This window comes from Dioscorea cayenensis, chromosome 17 (genome assembly GCF_009730915.1).
Source record: "Dioscorea cayenensis subsp. rotundata cultivar TDr96_F1 chromosome 17, TDr96_F1_v2_PseudoChromosome.rev07_lg8_w22 25.fasta, whole genome shotgun sequence".
Taxonomy (NCBI): domain Eukaryota; kingdom Viridiplantae; phylum Streptophyta; class Magnoliopsida; order Dioscoreales; family Dioscoreaceae; genus Dioscorea; species Dioscorea cayenensis.
In genome coordinates this window covers 20,634,530-20,653,821 of record NC_052487.1, presented here as the reverse complement: position 1 = coordinate 20,653,821, position 19,292 = coordinate 20,634,530, and the positions used below count along the sequence as shown (strand labels likewise).

The 19,292-nt window shown below is 34.5% G+C and overlaps 3 protein-coding genes across 4 annotated transcripts in view; 1 reads left to right on the top strand and 2 right to left on the bottom strand.

The window, feature by feature from the left end:
* LOC120280754 (light-harvesting complex-like protein OHP2, chloroplastic) overlaps window positions 1-839 on the bottom strand; it is a 942-nt gene extending 103 nt beyond the window's left edge. The window contains exons 1-2 of the mRNA XM_039287699.1: window positions 387-839; window positions 1-111 (exon numbers count right to left, since the gene is read on the bottom strand). The exon at window positions 1-111 is cut by the window's left edge and continues 103 nt beyond it. Of these exons, the coding sequence (XP_039143633.1) occupies window positions 1-111; window positions 387-784 (509 nt within the window). The 5' untranslated portion in view covers window positions 785-839. The remainder of the gene's footprint in view (window positions 112-386) is intronic.
* A 3,317-nt stretch (window positions 840-4,156) lies between these two features.
* On the top strand, window positions 4,157-7,272 carry LOC120280905. Its single transcript, XM_039287878.1, has 3 exons — window positions 4,157-4,464; window positions 5,585-5,665; window positions 6,511-7,272. The coding sequence occupies exons 1-3, from the start codon at window positions 4,306-4,308 to the stop codon at window positions 6,907-6,909; spliced, it is 639 nt and encodes a 212-aa protein (XP_039143812.1). The 5' UTR covers window positions 4,157-4,305; the 3' UTR covers window positions 6,910-7,272.
* Window positions 7,273-7,934: 662 nt separating this feature from the next.
* On the bottom strand, window positions 7,935-17,322 carry LOC120280776 (protein GIGANTEA). 2 transcript variants are annotated; one of them, XM_039287723.1, is made up of 15 exons: window positions 17,176-17,322; window positions 15,859-16,199; window positions 15,446-15,517; window positions 15,078-15,132; window positions 14,816-14,958; window positions 14,368-14,642; window positions 13,242-13,300; window positions 12,504-12,744; window positions 12,283-12,433; window positions 11,911-12,105; window positions 10,242-11,783; window positions 9,390-9,458; window positions 9,081-9,299; window positions 8,782-8,874; window positions 7,935-8,661 (listed from the first exon to the last, which is right to left on the bottom strand). In XM_039287723.1, exons 2-15 carry the CDS (start codon window positions 15,943-15,945, stop codon window positions 8,359-8,361), a joined length of 3,504 nt encoding a protein of 1,167 aa, XP_039143657.1. In that variant the 5' UTR covers window positions 15,946-16,199; window positions 17,176-17,322; the 3' UTR covers window positions 7,935-8,358. The 2 variants fall into 2 exon arrangements, with proteins under 2 accessions (XP_039143657.1, XP_039143658.1); XM_039287724.1 differs by having other exon boundaries at window positions 10,242-11,780.
* Between the last annotated feature and the right edge of the window lie 1,970 nt (window positions 17,323-19,292).

Genomic DNA, 19,292 nt, shown 5'->3' with positions numbered 1-19,292 from the left:
AAGTCTACAACTCCAAAATTGGAGAGAAGTATCTTGACCTGTTGAACCAAATCTGAACCAGTAGCATATTTCCTGTCAACAATCCAACAGCAAACCCAAAACATTGCCCATCTGCATATTGCCATCAAGTAAAACATGCAGAATTAGATCAATTACATGATGGGTGATGATGAGGAACTATTACTATTACAAGGCCTTGTTGTTATTTACTTGGCCAAATTGTTTTATATGAAATGAATGACAATGTAGTGATTGGATTGAGTAAGAACATAAACTTTATCAGAATTAATATTCTTTTTCAACAGTAATTTTATTCTCAGATAAACATGGAACACAGATAGAGAACTCTAAGTAATTGACAGGAAAAAAATAAAGAAGAAACTGACCTGCCATTAGAGATTTCATTCTTGGTCATGAAACCAAAGAAGGGGCCTTGGTTAGCTTCCTCAAGTTTCTTCAGCTTGAAATACTCCTGCAACTCCTTGGCCACCTTTCTCTGGTACTCCAAAGTGACCACAAAATCCTTGGGTTTGGTAGGTGAAGGAGTTTGGGTAGAGGGCTTCAAAGGAGGAGTAGGAGAAAGTGAAGGTGAAGGTGAAGGTGATGGTGGAGGTGGAGAAAGAGAAGGAGTTGAAGGTCTTCTGAGAGGGCCATCAGCTTGGGAACTCTTGATAATGGAGATGGTGGTCTTAGGCTTGAAAGAGAGCTTGGAGGAGTGGTGATGAAATGGAGAAGAAGGGGAGATCTTGATCTTGATGGAAGGAATGGATGAAGCAATGGACATCTTTCTTTTTATCTTATCTTTTTTTTTTTTTCTTCTTGTTGTTATTCTTCTTCTATTTTTGTTGAGAATGAATAGCATGGAAAGAAAGGAGAAAAATTGGGGGAATAATTGTAAGGTTTATGTGAAGAGAAGGTGGGATGAGCTATGGCCAAGCTTTGATTGGGTGGTTGCTATCAACTTGTATTGTGGTTGGACTTTGTAGAGTTTTATGGATCATGCCATGTTGGACACATCCTACATGTGTTTTTTTAATAATATTCAGAATAATTAGAATTTTAGGGTTATTTTATTAATTAATTAATTTATTTGTTTATTGAAGTAAATAACCATCAACATAATAACCGAGTGGTAAATTAAGATATTGAGAGTTCGATATCCTCCCAAAGCCTGTTAGATTTTTTTTAGTGTAAATGTATGCGGTGGCTTATCTATGTTATTAGAAAAAATAAATCAAAATTTTATTGATAAAATAAATCTAGTGATATATGTTAATGAGTGGAATTTTTGGCTATTTTTTTAATATTCTATTTAGGTCTCTTGATCCATAGGGGATAAAATACTAAGAATCCTCCACCATCATTATTTTTTATTAAAGTGAATAGATTATAATTTTATTAAAAAAAATATATAGTCAATATATCACAAGTTTATTATATATATAGTATTGGTAAGCCTACAAATTTATTAAAGTGAATATATAATATGATATTGGTTTACCAATATAATATGTCATTAATTTTTTTAACGAAATTTAATTATTTAGAAGTTATTAAGAGGTTTCATTTTTTATCATTTAGCTTTTTTTTAAATATTTTTCTATTTATCTATATATAGGTTTAGAAAGTTTTTTTTTAACTAATTGTAAACAAGCCACTTAGATGCGTGCACATATGTGAAATTAATATATCAATATATTTGTGTTTTTACTCTGTTTGAATTGAGATTTAAATCTGTCTTTTCGGCGATACACGAACACTCTATATAAAAGACCCGATATTTATAGACCTAAAAATTACTGACAGGTTTAGAAAGTTAAATGAGATATTTATCATTCTAAAATAAAAAATAAAATAATAAAAAAAATATATAGCAAAATTATGATATATCCCTTCTTAGGTTGAATGTAGTATAGTGGTAGCAATTAACAAGCAATAAGATTGTGATTTATTTGTATTTCATTTAAAAAAGAACAAACATTAATGTTCATTAACATAATTTAATAAAATTAATTATTTGTTTTTGAGTGAGCTATAGAATTATTTGTGGCAAAATTATAATTAATAAATTAACATTAAAGAAACCTTAGCACCAACCTTGCTTAGAAAAATAAGCAACAACCCTTAATTGAAATCTTCATTCTACCTATTATCAAACACAAAGCCCAATAACCAACAACCATCACTTAAACTTACAACCAAACCCTATTAGACCTCAAATTTATAGATTTTTAACAACCATTTGAAAATAAATATGAAATTATGACAATATCATTTCATTTTGTTTTTTTTAACTGATGCACATAATTACATTTGCAAGCCTATTCAACACATTTTTAGTTCATGAAAATAGAGACAAATCAAAAAATAAAATAAAATAACATTTTGAATATCAAAATTTAATTTTATACAAAAAAAAAGTAAAAAACGTTCAAACATATATTGGATATTTGGAAGAAACATTCAAACACATCTATTTTTCTTAAAAAAATTTTTTATGAACTAGCAAAAAAAAAAAAAAAATTCATAGAAGCATTTTTGAAAAATATAAAGTAAGGATTTATTTTCAAAAGAGAACTCTAATATAAATACCTTGCATGTAAAATTTCATTACTCAACCTATTGTATTATAAATTAAAATACAACAAAACAATAATTATTCTCAACTCCTACCTCTATAGAAAAAAAAACCTTTTATATTGTCATAAAAACAATTTTTTAATAAAAACTATAATTAATCATGAACTAAATATTTTTTCAGGTGGATGCTCCACATAGTCCAAATAGTGAATGAAGTGCCAAGAGCTCTATAAAAAAAACATAGGCAACCCTCTTTTGGGTGTCTTTTATATACACAAAAATTTAAATAAAATAATCTGACTATTTACTAATTAAACTAACCCTTGGTAAACAATCATATATATTTATTCACTTAAAAAAAATTTTTGGATTTTTTAATAAATTTATAATTATTTATGAAATAAATCTTTTTTTTTTCAAGTCAATGCTCGATTCGGGTGTTTTTTTAAACAAAAGAGTATATATAAACTACTAAATCCTTCACTATTAGGCTAATAAACTTTTTTGATAAATAATCATATATATATAATACGTCAACTATGAACGTTCACAGAACGTCCACAGTAAACATTATGGAGCTACAGTGAGGACTAATTAGAGTTTAATTGGGTTTATTAGAAGTCTAAAAATAATATGGATGAATGGTTGAGATTTGTTGAAATACTATACTAAAATTGATTAGACACGCACAATAATATTATTCATTGCACAATACACAAAACAGTCGATACGAAACGTCCGTAGATTTTGAATTTGCTCTATTTCCAAAAAAAAAAAAAAACTCTTCATAAAAGCAGACCTTCTCTCATATAAAAGCTGGTCTCTTATCAGGAAGGTGCCGCTATATGTTTAACACAAGCAAGTCACCTATTTATATTTATTCAAAAGACGCTATTTCTAAAGTAAACTAAAGTAAAGTTAAGCACCCTAACCGGAAGCTGTATGCCCGGATGACAAGATCTGATGTCACAGAGGGGGCCGTTTCTCGCAGGCATGGCTTTCTAAACAATTAATGACCAAAGTAAGAGATGATAAATGACTCGTGACAATCTTTGAGGGTAAGAAGGAGGAGCTTTCATTAAAGTAGGGGTAGAATCGAACGATGATGAGAGAGAATTGTGCAGATGATGGATGCTTATATATATATATATATATGGAAAACATCATCTAGGGACGTCCCTAGATTTGAAATCTAGGGATGTTTTTAAATCTAAGCCGTTGGATCATCATCCGATGGTTGATTGATTATATAAACACTGTACACTTTTTTACTGTTCATGATCACTGTACAACACTGTAGAACGCGGTTTCTACTGTTCATAATGATAAGAGCCGTCAGATTTTCATCCGATGGCTACTATGGACATCCCTAGATTTGAAATCTAGGGACGTCCCTAGATGATGGGTTCTCATATATATATATATATATATTTTTATTATTATTTTAAAAAAATAAATTATTATTATTATTTAAAATTAAAAAATAATTTTTTTTTTGGGAGAAACGCGTTTCCCCAATAAGAAGAAAGATGATGACTCTGTGTGTGTGTTTTTATTCGGAAAAATTTATAAATAGAAAGAGAGAAGGGAAAGAAGGAGCTTCCCATTTCGTCATCGTCTAATGATAATCCTTTTTCTCTCTTTCTCTCTTTCTCTTTCTTAGGGTTTGCTTCTTCTCTTCTTCTCCATCTCCATCTCCATCTCCTCCGATTCTCCAATCTATTCATGGCCAAGAAGAGGAAGTCTGAGGCTAATCGCATGGAGGAGGCCGATCGAACCATGTACTCGGCGTTCTGTGGCGCGGCGAACTCGCTGTCGCATCTCTACTCTCTTTCCGTTAACCAGCACAAGCTCGCTTTCCACGCCGGTGAACGACATGCCATGGTCTGATCCTTAACCCTGCTTGTCTTCCCTCCTTTTTGCTGATGATTGATGATTAATCTCTGCGTTTTTGTGCTTGTTGATTTTTTTATGAGGTTACTTTTGTGATTTGTTTGATTGGATATTTCTTTGTGGTTATGAAGTTGTTATGGATTTTAATGTTTCTGTGATGAGTTTTGTGTGCTTTGATGCTTGATTTCAAGTTCAAGCTGAAATTTTTGTCATCCTTTGATGTTTTTCTATGTTGGGTTTGGATGCGGTGCTTGTTCTGGAATTGTACTTTTTGTGAGATCTCTTGCCGTGGTGGGATTCATCAGGTGATACCGTGTTCTCTCGGTAAAGGCAAAGTGGTTGCAGTTGCAGCGACTTCAAAGTTTTGCCTTTTTTTTTTTCCTTGATAAACAATTACTTGTTGTTAGATCGTCACAATATGATAAGTCACTTGCTTGTAGAAAATTAAGATAAAAAAATAATATCAAGTTAGGCTTCTCCGATTGATTATTGTTGCTTATGGTATATGGGTTTTTTTTTATTTTTTATTTTCTTATTTGGCGAGGAAAAAGGGCCTTCTTTCTTGTTTACATACAAACATTGGGAAGTCGGATTTTTTAAAACCACAAAATGAAAAATGTAACTTGTAAGTGTTTATTTTGGTCAATACTGAGGGTTAGGGTGATGCATGTCTATGGTGTTGATTTTGTTGATTAGGCTTCTTGAAGGTGTTTTGTAGATGGACTATGTTGGTGGCATTGCTCAAGATAGATGTGGGTTTATGAATTTTGGTTCTGTTGGATTAGTGAATAATGAAAGGAAAGGAGAAGAAAATTTTGTCAATTTTGTTTTTGCTGCTTGTTGTTTACATTAATATAATATTCTTTGTGATGTTTAGTAAAAGATTAAATAACAAATTGTTAGCAGTTGTTTGAGCCTTTGACTGTTAAGGTTCACATCACCCATGTAAGGCCTTTTTACAGTTTGATGTCATTGTTTTCTGATGAGTGTTTTTAAATGATGTTTATGTGTCTATCACCTTATTTTGTTGAGGAGAAAATTTTGAAGAGTCCATCTTAAACCTGGCAGGACTAATGCAGCTACTTACTGGTTTGGATTGGTTTTTCATTAGGAGAAGCTCTATCAGTGGATTGTAAGACAGCATGAGGAAGGGTCAAGATTGTCGGCTGCTGATATAGTTGCACATTTGCAGGTCTTTCTATCAATTATCTGTGTAATATCTTCTGTCATGTTCTCTTATTGTCTCCATATAACCACCAATTTATGTCTATTTGCCTTTGTTTCACATTACATGGTATGCCACATCGTTGCAATTCTAGATGTCCTTAAAATTTTGCACAGTTCATGTACTTCTCTATGGTGTATGCCCCTTGGTTTAATCTAGTTATCAGCCTGTTGAAGACAAAAAAAAAAAAAAGTAGAAGGCTTTATGTTTAGTCCATATGGTCATATTCTTTTGTTACAAATAATTATGTGGTTCTTAGAAGCATTAATTTCCTGACAATGCATGCATATCCAATAAAGAGCAAAGCGATGCTATTAGTTCTTTTGCCTAATGACTTTGATGCACGCCAACACATAAAGCACATTCGTTTGCTTGATTACTGGAATTAGATATTATGATGAGAGACTATGGTGAGGTATATTTTATTCACTATGATTATATGAGCAAATACTTAATAATTCTTAACTGTACTACGGAACATTAAGCATGTCTTCTGTTAATGTGTTGTAATATACAAGTTCACTCTCTGCATGTTTGGGTTAACTACCACCAAATAGTTTTAATTGAAAGCTGCATGGTATGAAACCATTGAATTTTATGATGCAATGAAGGAATTGACCTATCTTCCTATACTTTGTGGTCCAGTCCCAGTCTGATTACTTATCATATTACTTTAGTTACCTTTTAAGTACAAAGGATGTCATTATAATTTGAGATGCTTTTTTGAGGTAATATCAATGAGGGTGCAAACAGCGCTTTGTTGATAAAGCATATTGCAGCCAATGTCAAACAACTGTTTTTTTGTCTTGCAGAATGAGATTGAATATGGAGGTGATGAAGCGGCAGCTTCACCAAGAGTACAAGCTCCTCATCAGCAACCTCAATCCACCATGCATTTTGCAAATGCAGGCATGCAGACATCTGGTGGTGCATTTACACAAGCTGCAGTTGGACATGCCCCACGGTCTTTTCAGTCTGATCAAGCAAAGAACTTGGTTTTCTCGAACGCTCTCTCCAGTCCTGTTCGGAGAAGTCTTCAGTCTTATCAACTTGCTCAGGGAGGGTACTACCAAAGTGCTGCTCTCCCGGGTGCAAATGAAGCACGGAACCATGAAGCTAACTCAACTCATCACAACCGAGGGTCTAATTCACCCAGTTCCAATGATACTATGGACATGCATTCAGATAGCCCAGCTCATGAATCTTATTGATTGGAGTGGCTTGATTTAGGATGCCTTATAAGATTTCAGTGCCCTTGTTTCATGCCCTTAATAATCCAATCTTCAATTGCTTTCTGCAGTCACACCCGACGAATATCATCGACCGAACAAACAAAGATGGTGTCTGTGTGTTGGTGCGCGGAGTAAATGAGAAGAAAAACAAAGCCAATGCCTGGAATAAGATTGTCAAAATAATATCACAACTCATCAAAGGTGACTATGAAGGTAGTTAATTGTGAATAATTTGCTTTGGTTCTGCCAACATGTTACTTCTTTCTGAGTGTTTACCTTGCATTGATTTTATTGGTACCTGTAAGAACTTTTGATTTCATCTGTCGCTAGTATATTATTTAATGTATGTTGCAAAAATATCATTTCTTTCTAAACTAAAAGAAAGAAAAAATATGTTTGAAATGTGTGTTCAAATGTTTATGTATAACCAAGAGCCTTCCGGTTTTAGTAAATGCCATTGGCGACGTGGAAGGGACCTTGATTGAATCTAAACACCCCTCGAAATAACATATAGATATATTTTGATAAAGTGAATAAATCACATATATTAATAAATAAATTAAGAGAACATAAAAAGAATTAGAAAAAAAATACAACGGAATACAAACAGTGTCTGAGTAAGAGGGGTAGGGGGAGAAGTTCTAAGTAGAGCTCGAAAGAACAAGTGCTGCAAAGTGGCTCACCGGGTTATTTCCAGTCCATCAAGGGCAATTCGGGCTATCTCTGATCGATCAGGGGCTACTCGGCTAACCCCTCAGAGTAATTTAATATAATTATATTAATATGTTATGTAAAATAGTAAAAATTAAAATTAAAGTTAACCCTATAAATGTATTTTATAATTATTATATTTTATTTTATTTAGATTAAGTGGAAATTCTTGAGAGGTCGGAACTTATTTAACTGCCATGACCATATCAATCTGATATACTGCATTTGTATAAAGACCATCATAATATGATATGCACGGACTCAAATGGTCAGCAGCAAGAACTCCAACCAAATGAGAAACAAACAACAACACAACCTGAATTAACTCAGGCTGGAATGTCATAACAAATTAGAAGGGCTGAAAAATAGACTTCCGGTCCAAATACTGAAAGAACCGTAGTTTCCACAGCACTTAATGGCTGTGGTATTGAGATGTTGCTTAATTATCTATCTACACAACAGTGATCATAATCTACATCTTATACTTCAGTCTACTTTGAATCCTTCAAACCATTTAAGTTAATAGGAAAAAAAAAAAGAAAAGAAAAAAATAAAAGCGCTTATAAATGCAATCAGTTTCCATGTCTTGTGAATACTGAGCTGTTATAATGATTATCATCATCATAGAATGAAGCAGACTGCAGAGGGGCTCCAGAATATGAATCTAGTATATCCCCAAATGCTATATACTGCAGCGAATCGATCTGTGGATGCTTATCAACATGGAAGGAGGCAGCCTAAGTCCTTGGCAGCAGCATCAAGGAACACGAGTGTTAATCCAGTCGCGAGCCTGCTGTGAGCTTCCCACTTGATACACTTATCAATGTCCGCGTGCCAGTCGATTGTGCCTATGCTCATGCACCGATACGGGTGGTCGCAAATCCCATTCCTTTCTTTGTTTTTGAGGCTACTGGACTTGGCTGAGCTGCCTTGCATGATATCACGAAGAACTGACGTGCTGAGAGCACGGACGTGTGCGCTTGGATGAGAAAGGCAGCGGACCGTGGCAGATAAACGACACTGCACTCAGAGTTTGGAGAGGATTCATACACAGCATATAATGCAGGTTGTTTTCGAAAACAATAAACAAGATCAATTTTTTTTTTTCTTCTGAGGTAGCCATGATGCATATGTGATTACCTTTAAAAGATTTGAAAGGCCATCTGCAACTGCTAAGCCTGATTCTCCCCAACCAATCACAAGGTGAACTGCTCTAGCTGTTACTTCCAGGAGCTGTTCAATTTTTTTTCAGCAGAAAACATGAATACAGACAGAAATTATCAGACGACTCAGGTTCCCGGTGTATAAAATGAAAATGGTGAAAACAAGAGTTAATGTAGATTGCATGGTTCTTTGGTAGGGAAAAATCTACTCTGGATGAATCAAGACTTGTGTATTTATCAAGTGAAGTCAGTCATATAATTTTGAAAACAATATACCTCTAGTTGTGGTAGAGTGCAAGCTTCACCATCGACAAGCATCCCATCAGTGGCACGGAGGAGCAGATCTGAAGCACTTGCCAGAATTATCAGCGCTTCCGGGCTGTCATGATTTCTCATTAGTTCCACAATCAACTTTACAATGCGCTGGTTGATTATCCACATTTTCTGACCCTGTTCATCGTCTCTAGCAATCCAGGGTTGCAAATCCTTTTCAGCCTGTCCAAAGAAGAATAATTGAGAAAAGTGACTGAAAAAGAAAAAGCCTTTATGTAGCAGCCAAAAAAGTTAAGCGGAAGGAGTTTTGACCTGGAGAACAATTGCCGTTGTTGCTTTTGTTGGTGATGCAGAAACAACATCACACAATGCATCCACTACCTGAACTTGATGGGAGAAGTAGTTGATCAAACTAATCCTCGAAGTGTCCCAAAAAATGAAATAAAGATAAAACTGACAAGGACTATTATGACTATGTTACGTTTGATAAAAATAGTAGACAAGTTTGTGTTGAAAAGCATATGCAAGTGATATAGTTTGAGTCCAGTAAAACTTCAAAAAAAAGAGATGAAAATAATTGCTTAAGATAACATCATCAAATTTTGCGGGGGAAAAAGTAAAATCCAACAAAGCTATTAAATGCAAACCAAATCAAATATATTATACAAACTTGATTCAACCTAAAAATTTAAGCTGATGAAACCTAAACTTATTCAAATTATATTTACCAAATTAATCATCGTGAGACTATTAGTTACTCTAATAACATGCAGCAAGGTATCAGAATTAACTCAAGGCCTAGTCTGCCACATATTTAATTTAGAGTGGCTAGGAATTGTCAAAGAATCACAGGCTACTGGATAGTTCATCTTTCTTCATCCTATTGCTCATGAAGTAGTCTTAAAAGAATAATGAATGCATACTTAAATGAATAATTAAAATACTTTTTTTTCTTTTTTATTTTGAGAAAAAATTCAAACCATATTGGTAATTGGTTACTTATATAACATATGATATTGGGATGGCATTATGCACTTCGCAGCCACGTAAATAAAACAATCCTGGGAAAGGGAATAAAAAATCAAGATTGATAAGATCTAGAATATGAATAACAAAAAAAGCAGGTCTTGCAAAATCATGAGATATAGATGGAAATGAATGTACCTGCCTCCACCCCTGCTGAGCAGAAGTACTTTCAGGACTCATTTGGGTTTCTGGAGCCGCAATTAATTTGTGCCATAACAAGGAAACCACAGAGAAACATAACTCCTGTTTCTCGGCAATGACCGATCTTAAAAGAGCTTGTGCACCACAATTATACCCTGTATTTTTATCCATTGTAAGAAAGTTTGCCAAATCCGATGCATCCACGGGTAAATTTGCCATGTTTTTCCCTGTTGTCCTCAACATAGCATCATTTAGTAATTTGGCCTTTTCAGATTCTAAAAATGCACCCGAAGAACTACCCTTGGATTGCAAGAGTAGCTTATTCTCTGGTCCAGAGCTGCTACTGCTTGCTGAAGCCATTGACTTTCTTGTGCTTAACCGCATTGTATCCTCCTTCCATGCAGGTGTGAGCACCAAATGTGCTTCAAATGGTTCTGCCTTATTAACAATGGAAGCAACAGTTTTGCCATGTATGTCGATTAGATGGTACAATGAAGATGCTCTGGTTGAAATCTCAGTGTCCCACTTGCATCGCCTCAGAATGGAGAGGGCATTTATGCATGCTTTTGATCGTACAAATAACTCGGAAACATGAGCAGCAACCATAGCTGCGGCAACAATCTCATTTGAACTGTAGCTCCAAGATGTACCCACTGAAGATGGCTTCAACGAGAAAAGAGCTTCCAGTATTCCAAGAATTCTACGAGTGTGACAAATAGCTGAGCCAATGCCATTTTGCAAGTCAGAAGTTACTCCATTACTTTTTATACCCTTGGCCATCCTGGTAGTATCTTTAGGATCTGATTGTATACCATTTTTTGCGATCAGTGGGAATAACTGAAGTTCACAAGCCAAAGCACATACAGCAGCCAAAACATATGAATCGAATGTTGCTACAGGTCCTTGCTTCTTCCTGGTTTTAAATCTGTTTGGTTCCTTTCCATTGACAGTTTGAGGTTCTTCTGTAATTGCACCATTAGAATGACTTTCAGAACCAGTGGGTCTCTTACTTCCATTGGGCAAAGCTTCATGACTGACACACACTGTCAGCACGACAAACAGCAAGCGGGAGGCAAGATCCATGGAGGCACATGATTCCAAAAATAATGAGTGAATCATAGTACGAAGCTCAGCAACAGCAAGGCTTTTAGCAGTAGACCACATGCCACCATGATGACTTGACTTTCTGGCGTGCTCAGTGGATGTTGCTGGCGGAAAAGTTCTTCGCAAAATTGCTTCCACAGTTGCCACAAAGATTCTCATGAGACATGCTTCAGACGGACTTCCTCTGGGGAGATATTCCAGAACTTTAAGCAGAGGCAAATATAAACTCCATGACAAAGCAGGAGGTTGCAGTGGAGTTGCAACTATGATTTCAGGCAAATCAACAGAGGAGGAACTCAAGGGAAGGAGGCCATAAGCAGCTTCCCAAATGGTGCATATTCTCCATTCGACATCTGGGCCATGGGCACACAACATTGAAGCAATTCCTTGTGCAGTAGCTTCAGTGGTGGCTTCTGCTATAGGAGCTTCCACCTGCTTCAAAACAGCAACAAAGATGGACATTAGGCACTAGCACTGGCACAGCCAACAGGGGTTGCAAAATTAATAAGTATATTGTGTCCAAAATGAATCAATCTAGATGCCATGACATCCATAGATTTACCTGTTTTTTATGAGATGATGCATCATGATAAATTTCAACTCCCTCGGCATGCCTCAATGGAGGAAAAAGCAATGCAGGCTGTGAAAGTATGCGGAAAAGTAAAGCAGCGGCGGCATCAGCAGCAATACCAGCCCTCATTGACATTGCAGTTCCTATTGCCCGTAAAAAGTGCAGATGCATCCAATTTCTTGGGAGCTATGAGAAAACAAACAGGAAAGTAAGCAGCTAAATATTGGCCTCAGATCATAATCATTCAATTATTAAGAAAAGAACTAAATGTTTGAAACAAAGGAAATAAACTGAGACTCATGAATATAAAAGTTGTAACAGGTCTTAAAGATAAAAGGATATTAGAACCATAAACTTATGTACCCTCATGCCAGATGCATAATCCTCAGCTGCTCTGAGAAGTTCCACAAGTTGAACAGCCGCATCAAGTGCATCTGGAGCCCAAGACGGTGGTGCCTCAAGAAGTCCTAACAAAAGTCTTTGTGTCGCACTTGGAGTGGCAATTGCATAGTACCTGATTCCAAGAGGTTCAGACAAACACTCAAAGTAGTCACGCATTACCAGTCAAAGATATAGGTACTCACCGATGAAATAAACGAGCATAAGGCTCGAGGGCTGGTAGCCCTGCTACTAGATGCTCATCTAAGGCGGTTGTAGGAGGAGGGAGCAGAAGTGCAGGAACAGCAGCTGCTGTAAGATATGCACTTTCATAACGAGCAACTTCCTCATCACAAACACTTAATATTACACCAGCCCCATTGGCAACAGCCCATCTTGGAGTGGATGGCATAAGTTGAGGGTGCTTTCCTGATCCACGACTAGATGCTGCAGGTGTGCAGAAAAATTTAAGTAATGATTAGCATCAAGCAGATGGTAAAATTTTTAAGGGTTATACAAAAAGACATAAACTTACAATTTTCTCAGCGTTCATAGTATACCCTCAATGAACATATCATAAACTGAACATGTAACCCCATAACTATTCAAATGTAATACATTACTATATGCATTTGCCATTTATTTAACATCCTACAACACTACCAATGGTTCTTTACCAAATAAGTCCAGATTCAAAAAGAACAAAGAGAAAATTAACAATGAAAGTAATATCGAAAAAACTCTGTTCTAACATGAATCTTGATTTCCAACCCATAGAAAGCTCGGAAAGGAACGTAAAAAAACATTTTCTAGCATTTCCTCTTCAGACCAACATTACGTATATTTGCAGTATGCTTTTGAAGGAAACAATCTGTGAAATCTGCAAAAGAACTGTGCTGGTTGCAGTTTGATCACAATTAAGGGCAAAATACATTTAGACTAACCAGTTGTAGGAGGCTTTAATTCTCCACCAGCTGCATATTTTCCCATGACCCCACCGCACCTGATAAAACATGTACAGTGAACTCAATAAACAAGTATTGGCATGGTTATTATTAGTAATGATTGTTTGTTTGCACAGTCAAGAATATAATTAACAATAACAAAATATCATTATTAAAGCAAAAACAACACATCATGCAGCTGACATGCAAAGTATTATAACTACACACTTTTGAGAATCTATGCCAGGTTTTACAGACCATGATGCCTATAACCTTGAACAGTTCACAGTTTTAAGATGATTAAGAAGGCTTAAACATAAAAGATAAGCTTAATAGAGAAGAAAACATTGAATAGGAGTATCAAGTCATGCGTTTAGTTAGGTTGAGTGTGATTTGTAGAAATTGAAGAATATTGGAGAATAACTGACTTGGATACTGGCGCAATTAATACCAAGAGGCTCTTGCTGGGAAATGACTACAGAATTGTGTAGAAAGGAAACTGATGCTATAATTTCCTAACAAGGCAAAGTGGAAGGATATAAAATGAAGGCATAGTGTAGATTCTGAGAATAGGCGAAATAAACTGTCTAACCTGAACAACCACACAGAATCAAATCAAAGGAAGACAATGTATTGATATGCAATGTTTTTCCGACTCCCAAATCAATTTGTATGCTTACAGTAGAACTAGACCATTTCTATTTACAAATGTTCGTGGTTTCAGTCAATAGTTTGTACGCACAGCAAGCTCATCAGATCAGAAAACAATGATTAGTAACAAGGATCAGTATTAGTTAAGCAGTTCCCTATACGTTTGACAAGTATAAAGGAGTTTGTCTATTTGCTTGGAAATAATATAAACCAACCTGTGATTAGAAGCCACACCTAAAACTTTGCTCAGTTTGATGGACTTAAAAATTATTACCAATTCTACTCTGATTTTTAGAAAAACAAAGCCCCATTAGTTGATGCAATTGTGTGATTAAAGATGTTAATTTAAGCCAGAAATGTAATAAAAAAAATGGGCTTGGAAGAATGTGGGCATGAAATCAACCAAATTCTCCCTTGATTATCTACTTTTAAGTGACTCAACAGTAAAGCAAAAAAAAAAAAATGAGCTGCGCACCAGCGAAAATAGTCACTTCTAATCCCCAAAGGTGCAGCAAGCAATATATCTGTAATCCATGGAGTTAAAGGTCGCAATGGTTTTCGGTCATGTTCCTGAACCATTGATTGACAGGCTTCTCCTTCATGTGCATCACTTGTTGTGGCTTGACTGCCACTGCTACTCCTCTCTATTTCACTGTTTTGAACTTCAGTCTTGTAAATTGGACGGTTGTAGTGAGTTAACACCCGCAAAATTTCTCCACATGCCAAAGCCCATTGTTCAGGGAACTCTTTCTGTAATCAGAAGAAAGAGTATGTGTGTACATCATGTTTCTTTAGATGATTAAAATTGAAAACAACATGTTGATGCAGTACAATCCACAAATTGAGAAATATACTAAATACCTTAAAATTATCAAACAGCTGAATGGAAACTAAATAATAGCAAGTTCAGATCTGCAACTTACCACTGTACTTTGACTCACTAAAGAAATGAAAGAACAGAATGGAGGATCATTCTTGTCATAAACCAATGTGCCATCAATTATACAGGAAAGAATTGGATGAACCATAGCATGCCCATGCTCTGGGTGATGAAGAACAAAAGTGGCTGAAAAGTATGGAAGAAGTGTATGTCAGCAAGTTCTTTTAAGATTAAAAAAGAAGGAAATCATGCTCTGATTTATTGTAGAGCTATTGTTTATGATTGCTGAAGTAAGACTTAAATACCCAATACTTCATCCAGAAGGCGCTTTTCTTTAGAAGGGTAATTGTTCTGAATTAGCTGCACAAAACAAACATTGCAAATGAGAAGGGCTATTAAATTTTATAGCGTTCTATCTGTTCAATTTATAACGGGCACTAAAAGACAAAGTGCACATCAAATATCTTACATTGAGAAAAACTAGTTTGACAAATATTAAATTTTTTCAAATTACACAAATCTTTAGTAACGTTTCAGGGCAAAACTTTGTTAAATCTTCTCCAAATATATGATCATGGATATCGTACTTCATTTCAACAGTTCACAACTACTTGGAAGAACAAAAAAACCATCTCCTTTGTTGATTGCTTTAAATAATGGAAAAGATTCTTACCTGGGCCACATCTTCTGGAAATTGCTCTGAAGTGAACTGCCCAAAATATTCGACATAGGCCATAGTTTGTGCCTAAACAATATGGTAAAACAGATTAAGTCCAAGACAAACTAAGGCTAGATAAAATTGAAAAATATAGAAACATTAAGCATATGAATGCCCAATATGCTTATATGAGAAATAGGGCAGTATACTGATTAAATTAATGCCTAATCCAAAAATCAAAGAGTTAATTTCAGCAGAAATAGAGGGATGTGTTGGAGGATAAACTTTCAACTAGTGCAGGTAATGATTTTCGTGCATAAACTAAATAAAAAATAAATAGTAATCTCAGAAGCTTGTCACAAAATTTGATATATAAGCATATGTGAGTAACCCATTGTAAAAAGATTCAACAAAATCATTCTCCTTACCTGCCTCTGTTGCTCATCTTGGGGAGGAGGCCAGAACAACGATGAGAAGTGAAGTCCATCAATCCACTTCTCATGCGAAGTGGACATCCTACTAAGATTTCCAGCTACAGCTCAAACTCCGGTATCCATTCAAGAAACAGGGCATGTGAGACAAGACATCCAAGGCACAAATACTAGAGACTTCTGCAAAGAAAACCAATAATACCTAGCCTTATTCTTAGCTTCAACGCAAAATCTCACATTATCAACCTCCGTTGCACCTATCCTTCTTGAAATTCAGCCAGATTATCATCTATGGAGCAACAATCAATCTCTACAAGTGGTCACAAATGAAATACCAGCTGAAAATAATATGAATTTTCGATAAGGATTAAGGAGAGTGCATAACATTCAAATTACAGATCTACATCTTCAGAAATGTTATATATATATATATATATATTTAGAGAGCATATATCTTTATTTTACAAGAAAATATCACAAATGAGCTGGAGAAAATGTTAACAAAGAACTCAAAAATAAATGAAAAAGTATTTAGTGAGAAAAAAAAAATCATAGTTGTCAAATATATCCATACATCAAAGTCTAGAGGGGATCATATCAAGAAAACCAAAGAAATAAAGAAATAGACAAAACCTTCATTCCAAAAATCTTAAGAGATAAGTGTTAAAAAGCAGCAATAACAATAATTCAGGAGAAAAACCATAAGAAATTCAAACTAAGAAAAACACAAGAAGTCAATCCAAATCCCACCATAACAAATAGAATTACTTAAAATTAAAGAAAAAAATTATCACAACAGAAAGTGAGACAAAGAGCCCAATGGATCTTCAAGAAATCCACTAAAATTCCAACAAAATACAGAGACATGAGTAAAATAGATAGAAAGCAAAAAGAAAAAAAAAAATCCAAACGCCAAAAATATACAAATTCAAAACTGGAAAACAGAAAAGGATAAACTAAATAATAACCAAGAACCACACTAAAAAAATCCTTCCAGGCAAAAAAATCTGTACAAACACCAAGAATCCAAACTCATCTTCACCAAAAACCCAACCCAAAAAACAAACAAAATATTCAAAACAACACAACCAACTGATCAAACCAAAAACCAAGAACCTATTTAAAAAAACACAAAAGAGAAAACAACAGATCAAGAATTAAAACCCCCTTCAATAAACCCACTAAAAAAAATAAATAAATAAAACAAAACAAAACCCAGCTCGATCAAATCCAAATCAAGAACTAAAGAACAAACAAAAAATCCAAAAAAAATAAAAAAAAAATGCAGAGAAAGCCAAAGTAGGAGAACACCACCTGGAGCTCTTCCGTTGTTGCGATCGATCTAGGGTTTGGGTGCTCTCAATCAGATACCAAGATGGAGCGCTGAGAGAAAGAGAGAGAAAGAAAGAAAGAAAGAGAAAGAGAAAGAGAGAGAGAGAATAGATACTTTGGGCTCTCTCTCGAGGCTGGGCTTCATCCTCCTGATCGCCCCGCTGACGTGTCACTGATATTTTCGCGGACCAGTTGGCCGCGTGGGCCCCCACCAACATGATGCCACCCATCCATCCATGACATTGCCCATCCATGCATGCACATCCATGCGGGAAACGCGATTCACGACTCCATGTGAAATGACGAGAATACCCTTCTTGAGAGGTAATGGGAATAGGTTTGCGTGGTGCGTGACACGTGGCGTGTTTGAAGCGGGTGATGTCATTGATTGGGCGGCGGTGGCCGACGATGATGAGGATCAATGTGGGACCCTTTGATGGTTGGTCGGAGCAATCCTGACCGTCCACGTTGTCTACATCATGCAAGTGGTGGAGAATTTTTAATTAGAGCTTTGAATTGAACTTTTTTTTTCCTCTTTCCCATTATGTGTGTGTGTTTTTATATGAAAGTGTCTTTTAAAATAAAAATGACGGCGGTTATATACGTGTACATGCACATTGAGAATTAATTATCCAATCCATACATTTTCAATCAGAGATGAAAGATTGATTACGAGTCTTTACTTACAACTGATAATACGTTATTATTATTGTCTTTAACTAGTTTTGAACACTTTTTTGAATGTCTTATCCTTACTCAGAGAACTTTGGTGATTTTTTTAATATATATTTTTATTTAAATTTTTATTATTGTTTTATTTATTTATATTTCATTATATTCAAATCCATAAAATCAAACCATGTATATATCACTATTTTGTTTTTCAAAAATATAAATCAAACTCAATATATAAAATAATTATTTATTAAATAAAAAAATCCATATAATTGCAACACTAATTGCATAAATAAATCATAAAACAAAGATTAATAGAACAATCTAGAACCCAAGATTCTTAATGACAGTTTAGGAACTAATAAGAACAAAAAACTGGCATCTTGTTGTCTCGTGATCATCAAGACGTCATAATCGGAATAATCTACACCAGTGGATTCGTCCAAGTGGTTCCCAAAATTTAACTAATTTTTTTTTTCTCAACATTTTTCATATACAACCTTATAAAAATATATAATTAATCATGTTTGGCCAAATGTCCCACATAGTACCAATAATTTTTACCTAACATGTTATTTTGTTTTCAATAATGTTATATCAAATCATTTTTCCTAAAATAAGACTCTTTTTTTTGTTATGATACCCACTAATTATTACATTTTTATAAAAATACAAAAATTAATTTTTTTAGGATCCTATGCTCGATTCATTTATGTTAAAAGACTTTTTTTTAAAAAAAACCAATAAAGCAGGTAAATAAAATTTAAAGTATAGTGAGGGGGGTTTAAGGGAAAAATAAATAAGAAATAAGAAAAATAATAAAAATAAAAAGGAGAACCTTTCTGAAAAAGAAGGGGCAGGTGCCCGGAGAAATCTCAGGGTGAAAAATGATGACACGTAGCACAAAAGGAGTGGCTGAGATTGCTTGGGCACACTGCCCGAAAAAAAAGGGCTTTATTTAATTTTGCTAATTAATTAAATAAATAATTAATAAATTAAGTAATTAATTAATTAGATATTATATTTTTTTTAGTTTTAGTGGACAGCACACCATGAGACAAAACATTCAAGATATTTTTCTCTCATTCCCTGATGACACGCGGACAAAATTCTTAGATTTTGAATATCATAACAATTTCTTAATTTCCACCCTCTAATTTCACCTAACTTTGTTACCAAACTAATTATTTATTTATTTTAAAATAAATAAATAATATATATATAGTTTAAATTAATTCAAGAAACAAATTGCATGGGTTAGGTAGACAATGGCCATGTGAAAATGGGTTGTTTTTTTTTTTTTTAACACTAAAATGAGAGAAAAAAAAATTATATATATATATAATTAAGTTGTATTTTTATGAATTGATTTTGTTTTTAGAATATCTTAATAATTTCAATATTTGTATATATATATATATGTA

Coding starts and splice junctions, on each gene's coding strand:
- LOC120280905 (XM_039287878.1), top strand. CDS start 4,306: ATGGCCAAGAAGAGGAAGTCTGAGGCTAATCGCATGGAGGAGGCCGAT. Junction 4,465..5,584: donor CCGGTGAACGACATGCCATG/GTCTGATCCTTA, acceptor GTTTTTCATTAG/GAGAAGCTCTATCAGTGGAT. Junction 5,666..6,510: donor ATATAGTTGCACATTTGCAG/GTCTTTCTATCA, acceptor TTTGTCTTGCAG/AATGAGATTGAATATGGAGG.
- LOC120280776 (XM_039287723.1), bottom strand. CDS start 15,945: ATGTCCACTTCGCATGAGAAGTGGATTGATGGACTTCACTTCTCATCG. Junction 12,434..12,503: donor TATGCTCGTTTATTTCATCG/GTGAGTACCTAT, acceptor TCTTGGAATCAG/GTACTATGCAATTGCCACTC. Junction 8,662..8,781: donor GCCTTTCAAATCTTTTAAAG/GTAATCACATAT, acceptor CTCTGAGTGCAG/TGTCGTTTATCTGCCACGGT.